General features: G+C 36.9%; 1 protein-coding gene across 3 annotated transcripts in view; it reads left to right on the plus strand.

The window, feature by feature from the left end:
- LIX1 (limb and CNS expressed 1) overlaps positions 1 to 12014 on the plus strand; it is a 35971-nt gene that overhangs the window by 2153 nt on the left and 21804 nt on the right. For 2 of the 3 annotated variants that reach the window (XM_058167904.1, XM_058167902.1), the window contains exon 2: positions 10825 to 10988. In XM_058167904.1, coding sequence (XP_058023887.1) covers positions 10839 to 10988 — 150 coding nt within the window. In that variant the 5' untranslated portion in view covers positions 10825 to 10838. Of the gene's footprint in view, positions 1 to 6558; positions 7496 to 10824; positions 10989 to 12014 lie in introns of those variants that run through there. The other variant, XM_058167903.1, reaches the window with a different exon arrangement.

The raw sequence follows: 12014 nt of genomic DNA on the forward strand, positions 1-12014 counted from the left end.
ATAGTTTTGCATGTATGTGTTATTTTAATACATTTAATACAATACAGAATCTCAGTAAAAATGATTTTACTGCATGTGTGACATGCAGACACACAATTACTGCATAGAGCATTTAGTTTCACTATAGGAAATTCTAAATTGGTGTTACAATTTGTGCTGTGTTTCTTTTTTCCCATTAACATTTGTACTGTAATAAATCTACCTCTAAAAATGCTAATATCAATATCTAAAAGCTTTCTTTCTTCAATGCAATCTGAGCTTGCTAGTTTTGAATCATGCTTCTAAATATTCAAAGATGAACTCTCTTTTTTTTTTAAAGACTAAGTATTTTATATCTGAAAGGGGATTAGGGTCCTGGAATCCTAGGTTCAGAAAAGTGAAATTCTTGAATGCTGCAGAAAATCTGTTTTGAGCAGTTTGCAAAACTTCTTAGGTTTTTTTTAAGAATGTTCCATCACCTTCTTTGATGTCACTTTTTGTTTACTGTGAGTGTGAGGTAGAAAGACAATGGAGAGAGAAAGAAGGAGACAGAGGAGCAGTTAGTTTTATCTTAAGTTTCACATTTGCTTTTCAGAATAACATTTTTAAAAGTAGTTTATCATGAAATATGTTACAAAACATTAAGGATATGCTTAATCCTTATGTTAAATGACACTGCACAGAATGGTTCTTTCTAAATTGAATGGGATTAATGCTTGAAATAAGCAGCTGGCAAAGAACAGTTATGTATTTGTTACCGCATACATAGTTTGTCAGAAATCAACAGTTATATAAACAAACATGAACAGAACTTCCTTAGCCCACCCAGAATTAAAACTCCCTCCTGTTGCAACCATCCTACGTTCAACTGAGTTTTTTTTACTCTGAAACCTTGTAGGAGCAGATGCATTTTATAAGCAAGAAGCATTTGGTGTAGAAAAGATGGGAAGCTTTCTTTTCCCTTCTTTGTGGTGAATTCCTGAAAATCATCAGGCAAGGTTTTGACTGAAAGTATATTTACAGGCCTCTCAGATGGTTACTGTGACCACCCATAGATTATAGGGTGAGAAAATGGCTATAATAAAGCAGAAAAAGCACATGTCAAACAAGATGGGTTTAAAATATCATTTTAATGGAATCTTACCACAAAAGTGGAGCCACCATCAAAAGAGTATTTTCATAATCTTTGCGCTCTTCAATTATTTCACTACCTCTTATTTGCTGTGTTATAAACTGACTGCTCAAAATCACTTCTAAAGTAAAAATTATCCTTTAGTAAAGTAGGGGGCTTGAAAATCTGGTAATCATATTTCCATATAGGTGGCAAATTTCCCAATCTTGAAAATGAGGAATCCAGTTATAAATTCTACAGAGTACTGTAGAAGTATTCAGAGCACTCTACAGGATACTGAGAAGTATTGGATCTTCATCAAGCTATTTCTTAGTTCTTCAGTTGTCCCTCAAGTTTTCAGTCATATTATGTTATGAATCTTTAAAGCATGCTCTTGGCTTGGTAATTATATTTACCAATCCTTTGGTAACTATATTTACCAAGGGCAGAGCTACATTTTGTACCCCACAGTTTTGACAGCATTGAAGTGAGCATCAGGACTGTATGTTAATTTAGAACATGTTTTGTGAGTTCTACAAATATTGCAGTTGTCAAATTAATTAATTAATTAATTGTCTTTTAATGACCCCGTAATCCCTTGCATCGGGATGGAGTTGGGGCAACTGAATGGAGCTGAGTGTTTACTGGCCAGATGCCCTTCCTCTCGCCAATGCGAAGTTTGCTGCAGATATTTTCTCATTGTGCCCGGAGAGAGAAATATCTGCTGGATATAAATCAGAAGCCATGTGTTTTTTCTCTTCTCTTTTTTACAATGATCTTTGTAAAATGAATCTGTGTGGATGGTTGGATGGATGGAAAAGATAGAATAGAGTTGGAAGGGACCTTGGAGGTCTTCTAGTCCAACCCCCTGCTTAGGCAGGAAACCCTACACCACTTCAGATAAATGGTTAACTAATCACTTCGTTAAAACTTTCAGTGTTGGAGCATTTACAACTTCTGGAGGCACGTTGTTCCACTGATTAATTGTTCTAATTGTCAGGAAATTTCTCCTGAGTTCTAAGTGGCTTCTCTCCCTGATTAGTTTCCACCCTTTGCTTCTTGTTCTACCCTCAAGGGCTTTGGAGAATAGTTTGATTCCCTCTTCTTTGTGACAATCCCTGAGATATTGGAACACTGCTATCTTGTCACCACTATTCCTTCTTTACTTCACTCTGCTAAACAAATAATTCCATCAACTTTGTCAAACTATTTACTAAATCTGCACTACTATTAATCTTCTCATTGTTCCCATCACCCATCTCCTTCTCTTATGACTGTATGACTGTAACTTTGTTGCTCGTATCCTTACAATTTATATTGATATTGTTTCCTGATTGCTTATTTGTACCCTATGGCTATCATTAAGTGTTGTACCTTGGAATTCTTAATGAACGTATCTTTTCTTTTATGTACACTGAGAGCATATGCACCAAGACAAATTCCTTGTATGTCCAATCACTTGGCCAATAAAAATTCTATTCTATTCTATTCTATTCTATTCTATTCTATTCTATTCTATTTAAATAAGACTAGTAATATCAAGTTCCAGCAACTGTTCTTTATATGTTTTATCTTCGAGTCCCTTAATCATCTTTGTTGCTCTTCTCTGCGCTATTTCTAGAGTCTCAACATCATGGCAACCAAAATTGGATGCAGTATTCCAAGTGTGTCCTTACCAAGGCATTATAAAGTGGTATTAACATTTCACGTGATCTTGATCTTGATTCACGTGATCTGTTTATGCAGCCTAGAACTGTGTTGGCTTTTTTTGGCAGCTGCACCACACTGCTGGCTCATATTTAAGTGATTGTCCACTAGGACTCCAAAATTCCTCTCACAGTTACCACTATTGAGCAAGGTACCACATATACTGTATCTGTGCATTTTGTTTTTCTTGCCTAAATGTAGAACCTTATTTTTATCACCATTGAATTTCATTTTGTTAGATAGCGTCCAATGTTCAAGTCTGTCAAGATCCTTCTGTATATTGAGCCTGTCTTCTGGAATGTTGACTATTCCTACCAGCTTGGTATCATCTGCAAATTTGATGAGTTCCCCATCTATCACCTTGTCAAAATCATTGATGAATATGTTGGAGAGTACTGGGTCTAAAACAGAGCCCTGGGGTACCTCACTGCATACCTCTCTCCATGTAGATGCAATTCCATTGAGAACTGCACATTGAGTGCGGTTCATCAGCCAGTTATGAATCCATCTGGTGGTGATGCTGTCTAATCCACATATTACTATTTTATCAAGTAGTAGATTATGGTCTACTTTGTCAAATGCCTTACTGAAGTCCAAGTAAATTATATCAACAGCATTCCTCTGGTCCACTAATTTTGTCACTTTGTCAAAGAATGTAATAAGATAAGTCTGGAATGATCTGCTTTTGACAAACCCATGTTGGCTTTTGGTTATTACTTTGTTTGCTTCTGGGTGTTCGCTGATTTGTTGCTTGATTACCTTTTCCAGAATCTTCTCTGGTATTGAGGTCAGGCTGATAGGTCTGTAGTTTCCTGGATCTATTTTTTTTCCTTTTTTGAATATGGGAACAACATCAGCTCTTTTCCAGTCCCTGACTGTTCCCTGGTGCTCCAGGATCTTTGAAAAATATAGCTCAGTGGTTCAGTGGTTCACATCTGCCAGTTCCTTCAGAACCTTGGGGTGTAATCCATCTGGTCCTGGTGATTTGAACTCATCTAGGGTAGACAGGTGCTCACTTATCATTTTCTTTCCTATTTTAACTTGTGTTCCTAGTCTGTTTTTTGTGATGCTGTTTTTGATAGGTTGGACTATTTTTTTCTCTTTGTGTAAAGACAGATGCAAAAAACAAGTTAAGCAGTTTTGCTTTCTCCCTGTTGCTTGTCACCTTGTATTTGTAGGCAGGTAGACAAAGACTCCTATATGGTTGTCAGGGTCCTAAATGTTGCTCACCTACATAGTAGAAGAAAAACATTAACGTCTCTTTTTGTTTCCCACACCAGAACAATTTTGAATTCAAACCATCAGGGAAATGGCTATGGAGAGTCTCAGTCATCCAGGTCGTGGTTGTCCCAAAAGTGTTTTTTTAAAGACAACTGATTTCCTTTGTTTTATCTTGAAAACATTTCATTTTTCATCCAGAAAGCTTTTTCAGCTCTGACTGAATGGTGGAGGATGGAAGGATTTATAGTCCTTGCAGTCATCTGATTGTTAGCCCTCTTTCTGAGAGTCATTGAGGCCACTAGGAAGTTTATCTGTGCTCTCAGTGTCATCTCAATAGGGCAAATAGGTGTGGAACCTACTTGGAACTGCTGAAAGGACTGTGTTGTAAAAGGGAAATAGGTAGTGTTGTATCCCTCCCCCTCTGTTGGGAGAGGCCTGTTTAATCTTAATGTTTGGCCCCTCTTTCAAACTAGCGGTCCTCTCTGTCCATATTTCTCACTTCTCTAGGTTGAATCTGCTCACTTCTAGAAATCAGAGAGAGTTTTTCTGAGGGTATCACCACTGAAAGAATCACACTACTACCAGGGGTGGGTTCTACTTACCTTTACTACCAGTTTGCAACAGGAGCGCACACATGTGCACTTCTGCACAGATTGTCCATTATGACATCTGGGCAGGTGGGCGGAGCCTCCCACCGCTTTTACTACCAGTTCGCAAGAACTGGACAGAACCAGGAGCAACCCACCACTGACTACTACTTAGGACTCAAGCTTTCTTGATAATAGTGCCTCCACCTTTGAAGCACCCTACCACTTCAAATTATCTCATCTTGATCAGGCTTCCAAAGAGTTGTAAATCATAGTACTCTAGGTTGACATTTTGGAATAAATGAAGACCCTAAGGGTATTGTTGTTTCGTTTTGTCATTGATACTATTTAATTGGCTCTATTATTATGAAGAATGTACTTTACTAGACATGTGCTCGGCATGAGTGAGTGATATCTAGCAAAGACCACATTCCATTGGATACCACCAGGTGGTCAAAGCATAAGAAAAAAGCCAAACAAAACTTGGTGCCAAACATTTCAGGAAGGCCTGAAAAACATCAATCTCAAATGGAAGGATGTAGAATCTGTATGGTATATAGGTATAGATTATGGATTGAGACTTGTAGGATATGCTTGTAGCCCAATGTGCTTAGCACAGAACATGAAAGAGAAATTATTATTATTATTTTAATTCCATTCATTTCAGTTTGCTATGAGCGAATGAAAACCTTTTGGTGATGATTGGCATATTTATCAAAGTAAATAAACTGCTTTGCTTTTGTTGTTATTCCTGTATCCATATAGCTATTGCAGCATGCATTTTTCTCTTCATATACATTTAATATGTATGTGCAGAACTAAGAACACCTTTTGCAGCTTCAGTATGAGGTATCTGTTAAATTATAGCCCCTAATGGGTGGCAGCTGCCAGAAGGGGACATTAAAGTTATGTATGTTTAAATTACCTAATTTTACTGATTACGTGCTGCAGATTGATTGAGGAAATGGGAGGCAATTTTAGTAGCCTTGCATTAAAGAATTTTCCTTAAAAAAAAGAGGGTGAGGGGACCTTGAATATATACTAAACTCCAAAGAACTGTTATTTTTCCTACTCAATAGTCAAGCGGTTATTTAATATTAATCTGACAAGTTAAATAAAACAACCTTTCTCTTGAAAAGTCTTTTTACAATTGACTTAGCAGAAAATATATACTGCTTGTCTTCTTTATAAATGGTTTACTTGTGACCATGAAAGAGTCTCAGGATTCTGTCTCAGTACCAGACACAGCTAGGAAGGTTGCAACAGGCTTCTGCTCTAACATTCCTCCATCAGTTCTAACAATTTATTCCTCAGCTTTGGGTGGTTTCCTTCACTTCTGTGTGGTCTCTTTATTGCAAGTTAAACCTGAGACTATTATCTTCTTTGCCTCCTTGATGCTTTACGTATCCAGTGCAGGTCTCCATTATTTTTGCTGATTTCCAAGGGGCCCACTTCCACTTGATTAGTAAGGGCACTGACCTAGGAACAAACCTCCACTGAAAATATTTTTTTTTTTGCAAGCAATCCTAAACAGGACTATTCCAAAGCAACTCTTTGGCAAAGGAAAAATGTTCTTGGGATTGTATTATTTTATCAACCAGAACATAAGGGAAAGGAAGGGATAGGTTCCAGGTTACATGCTTGATAAACAAAATATTTTCATTAAAAATAAATCTTTCCCAAAATAGTGAAAAAAAAATCAGTCAAACTTAATCATTTTATTAGAAGTTCTCTGCTTTGTAATGACTTGTGAAAAATGGTCAAGAATAAACATGCTTATCCTTCAAAATATCAAAGCCTTGTAGTGACACTGCTTGAAAACAGGTAGATAGGTAGGTAGGTAAGTAGATAGGTAGATAAGAGAGACAGAGAGAAGGAAGGAAGGAAGGAAGGGGAAGGAAGAGGGAGGGAGGGAGGGAAGAAGGAAGGAAGGAAGGAAGGAAGGAAGGAAGGAAGGAAGGAAGGAAGGTAGGAAGGAAGGAAGGAAAGAGAAGAACAGAGAAAAGAAAAGAGAAGAGAAAAGAAAAGAAAAAAAAGAAAAAAGAAAAGAAAAGAAAAAAGAAAAGAAAAAAGAAAGCAGCTCATTTTCTATTTTTGGTCTACAGGATAATTTTGTTTTCCTAATTCACACATCTTCTTCCCGTTCCATATTGCAATCTTAAACCTAATTTGTATATAGTAGAATAGTACACAGAAAGAATGTCACAGAAATGAATAAATGTCATGACCGGAGAAATGAAAGAAACAAAGAATCCGTGACCAATATAGTGGTTTCTCTACTGGAAAAGCAGCCATTCTGTAATGGTTCTTCAGCTTTAATATTGATCATTTGATCATTTGTTGTTCTATAAATTAAAGCAAGTTGATAACTCATGTGTAAATAGCCATAAACAAATTGTTCAAAGCCATAATTAAGTTTGTATGTCTTTAGCTTTCTAAAATTTATTTATTTATTTTATTTATTTTATTTTATTTGCATTTATATCCCGCCCTTCTCCGAAGACTCAGGGCGGTTTACACTATGTCAAGCAATAGTCTTCATCCATTTGTATATTATATACAAAGTCAACTTATTGCCCCCAACAATCTGGGTCCTCATTTTACCTACCTTATAAAGGATGGAAGGCTGAATGATGCATCAATTATGGCTTAGTGTTAATAGCAATAGCACTTAGACTTATATACCGCTTTATAGTGCTTTACGGCCCCCTCTAAGTGTTTTACAGAGTCAGCATAGTGCCCCCAACAATCTGGATCCTCATGTAACCAATCTCAGAAAGATGGAAGGCTGAGTCAACCATGAGCCGGTGAGAATCAAACTCCTGGAGTGAACAGTGAATTAGTCTACAGTACTGCATTTTAATCACTGCGCCACCACAGCTCTTAATGGGTAAACTAAGGGCACTATCACATGTGTATGTGTATGTATGTATTTGTTGTGACCTAGGCCCAAGTAGGTAGTAATAAACATAGTCCGTGGAAAAACAAACTTTATTCGAACAGCTGGGAATTACTTCATTCCCAGCGTCGTTCAACTCAAAGTAAAACAAATGCCTCCCAACACAAATTCCTCAGTTATCTCACAAACCTTAGTCCAATTAGGCAAACTGCCAAAGGCCCTTCCTGGCAAATATCCAGAAGCCACAAAAACAAAGACATATACGAAGCAGAAGATGAAGCATAAGATGCAGCTACAACGTTGTTTTCTGGCAAAGCTCAAATGCCGGTGCTGGTCTGTTTTAAGCCTTATGGGAACGGCCAATCATCTCTTGGCCCTACTCCCGAGTTGTCCTCTCTACTTGAGCTACTCTTGTCTTCTGGCAGCTCTTCTCATGCATGCATTAGGAACAGGCTCCTCCTGTTCCTCTGCCTCACTACTATCACTCTCTGGAGGCTCTGGAGTCCGCACCTCACTCCCTGATGGCCCTGGCCTCACTCAGCCTCATCACTGTCCGACTCTGTTGCCAGCTCCATAGGCTGCTGACGGACCACAGCAGTATTATGCATGTCCTAGCTTTGTGAATGCAATCTCTAAATAAAAAAATACAATTTGAGATATACAGGTAGTCCTTGATTTATGGCCACAACTGAGCTCAAAATTGCTGTTGTTAAGTGAAACATAGGTTAAGTAAGTTTTACTCCATTTTACAACCTTATTTGACACAGTTATTAAGTGAATCACTGCAGTTGATACGTAAGTTACCTGGTTGTTAAGTGAATCTGGCTTCCCCATTGACTTTGTTTCTGAGAAGGTCACAAAACGTGATCATATGGCCTTGGAACACAGTAACAGTCATATATATGAATCAACTGCCAAGCATCTGAATTTTGACCACATGATCATGGGGATGCTGCAAAGGTCATAACTGTGAAAAACGATCATAAGTCATAGATAAAGCTAGGCTTTAAGGACAAATAGATGAAATAGTATCCCTTAGTGGTGATCAGAATTCAATTTTGTTAATTTTCTTTGTCAAATCTTAATTCTACAGTACTACTATACAATCACCTATTTTCTATTTTAGTTTTTGTTTACTTGGATGTCTTCGCTCTTCTGATAGGTAGATCAACCCCCTTTTTTTAACTCATATTTTATAACAGCCTTTCCCTAATCAGGTACCTTTCTAATTCGTTAGGACAACAAATCCAGAAAGCTAATCTTACTGGTAGTCCTGGAAGTCTGAATTGCTCCATGTTGGAGAAGGCTTTTTGATAGAGTTGGAAGTTTTCCATTAGATTACCTATAACAGGATTGTGAAACAAAACTACCTCAAGATTAGCATTATGGTATTCTTATATAAAGCTCTTCAATATAGCCAGACTATATACTTTTTTGAAGTAGCTATCAGTATTTTGATGGATGACATGAGACAAAGAATAATATAAAATGCATGTTTCAATAATTGAGAACCTATCCTGTAGTACTAAAGACAGCTATCGCACACTCTCACACTTGCCTCCATTAAATTTTAAATGGATCTGAAACAGGTGAGATCAGCTCAAAGCTAGATTGAAAACACATTACTTTGTTGTAACAGGGAGATCAATAAGCTAAAAGGAGAAATGTACACAACTGATACTTTGAATATCATATTTGAGCTTTGCTTTGATGTGTTTGATGTGTTGGCCACAATATGCTATAGAGTTTTGAGATGTTTTGATATTTTTCTACACGTTACCATTTTGATTTAATTTACTCTTTTATCCCCAAACCAAATTTCCTGACAGTGTGAGTCACTTGACAACAGAAATATTAAGAAAGATATCATTTAATTATTATTACTTTTATATCCTGTTGCAATTCAAACAAGCTTTTGGAAGTTTCCAAAAGGCTTAAATATAGAAGGATATTCGTATACGTGTGTACACACACACACACACACACACACACACATTCATTCTTATCTTCTTGTCAAAAGATCTGAAGGCTAAAAAGAAACATATTGTCTAATCTTAATAAAATTAGGTCCAGTTGTCTTTACGATTAAGGGGAAGAGAACATGTGAATTTTAACTAAAATTCCATGTACCTTTGAGATGTTGCATACAAGTCTATAAAGGACAGAGTCACATAAGACAATCAGCCTGTTACTACAACAGTTTATTACCCAAACAAGAGGCAGGTGTCCTTTCCACCCAGAAGATCCTGGCTTCTCTGAGATACAGTAGAAAGAGATGTAGGAACCTGAATCCTGACTTTACTAAAAATAGATTTTGTATTTAATACACAGCGGTTGCTGAGATTATTTCATAATAGCTCCATTAGCTGTTTTATAATTAATCTAATCAGAGGTTCTTGTATTCTGTACATCTTGTTTCCAGTTCATCTTGTCAAGAAATGTAATAATCTCACAGGAAATGATCAAAACTTGTTCTCTCTAAATCCAGAGTGCAAGACATGAAATTCTGTAATGGATTTAAGTTTGTGACTGTATTCATGACAGAAGCATCACAATTAAAAAAAAGCAAACAATATGACAAAATTTAAAACATAAAATATTGTACAAGATTAAAATACGTACAAATTAAAAAGATCTTGCCCAAAAACTAGCAACATTAATTGTGTTCTGTCATGCTACCATGATTTAAGTGAGATGAAGTGAATACTGATTCCAACTGAATATTAGGATTTCCCCCCCCCCAAAAGTAAGAATAGTTCATCAGTGAAACCAGTTTTCCAGAAAGATGGTAGCCTGCCTTTCCCTGGAGATGTTCAAATACAAGCTAGACAGTCATTAACTTTGCTTTTATCTGGATTCATGCACTGAACAGTAGGTTGGCCTCAATGACATAGTATGCTTCTTCCAATTCTATTTTTATGAAATCAGAAACAGTGAAATAATTATTGAAGTTCTACTTTAACTAATCAGCTTTCCTACTTGGAATGAAAAATGCCAGTCTATGTGAATACTTCAAATACTGAATCATACTTGGGGATATCTCCACTTGTAAGACCTTAAGCAGGGTTCCCAGTCCTTAGGACTATACGATGATTGGACTTCAACTACCAAAATTCCCCCTGGCTGAGAAATTCTGGGGATTGAAGTCCACGCATGTTCAAGTTGTTAAGATTGGGAACCCCTGCCTAGACAACTCCTTTTTAGCTACAGGTTGATCAGTTCAACAGTGGCATAACTCTTGTTTTGCTTTTAATATAGTGAAAAGACCATTTTTAGGCAATGATTTTGTGACTAAAACATTCACTCCTATATTTTGACAGTGAACGTTGTGGCAATGCTTCAGGAATTCTGGGAGAACAAACAGAAACAGAAAGGTGTATTTTCAAGTGAAGGCACTGTGGTATACGAGTCACTAAACTTGCCTGGGCCTCCATTTGTAAGTTATGTCACCCTGCCTGGAGGAAGCTGTTTTGGTAACTTTCAGGTAAGAATGTATAAGATAGTGTATTTAATGACAAGTATGAAATATGGAAGAAATCTGATTTATCATATCCTGAACTCATCAGAATTATGCCAATATCATAAGAGCCAAATTTGTGAGGAAATGTGGGAAAAAGATCAAATGACCTAGTGAAACCTATATGGAATTTCCCTCCCATTGGAAGCCCAGACCTTTTCCCCATTTGTTCCTCAAGGTTTCCTTATCTTCTGGAACAAATGCCCAGGAGACTTCTGGACGGTGGAAGAATCAATGATATCACTGCTTCCCTTGCCCATTTTGGTCTGTGGGTTCCTCAACTGGCTTAGAACCTCCTGAGATTAGAGGATCCTTACATTTACAAAAAGTTCATTGATGCATCTAACAAAAGTAGCAAAATATGGAGGCCAGTTGCCAGATAGCTTTTTCAAAAGGAATATTGGCAGATATCAATCACCAACTGGATCCTTTAAATCCAAATTTAATATTTGTCTCAATGTCATATAGCAGACCTTCACCTTCCTTTCCATTTCATGTAGACATCTGATGGGATCTGATTTTTTAAAAATTCTTCTTAAAGTACAGTGTACATTCTTCATATTAACTAGAGTACTGGATTATTAGATCTAATACTTAATATTAGATCAGGTCAAGACCACAAAGCAGTTAAGAGTATATCAAATGTGAACAAAGCAAATATGAAAGGTATTCAAGTATTACAGTTTAAGCTTTCAGCTTCAGTCCCTCTATATTTCATAATTTCATAATAACAGAGTTGGAAGGGATCTTGGAGGTCTTCTAGTCCAACCCCCTGCCCAGGCAGGAAACCCTACACCATTTCAGACAAATGGTGATCCAACATTTTCTTTAAAATTTCCAGTGTTGGAGCATTCACAAGTTCTGCAGCCAAGTTGTTCCACTTATTAATTGTTCTAACTATCAGGAAATTTCTCCTTAGTTCTAAGTTGCTTCTTTCCTTGATTAGTTTCCACCCATTGCTTCTTGTTCTACCCTCAGATGCTTTGGAGAATA

This window comes from Ahaetulla prasina, chromosome 2 (assembly GCF_028640845.1).
Source record: "Ahaetulla prasina isolate Xishuangbanna chromosome 2, ASM2864084v1, whole genome shotgun sequence".
NCBI lineage: Eukaryota > Metazoa > Chordata > Lepidosauria > Squamata > Colubridae > Ahaetulla > Ahaetulla prasina.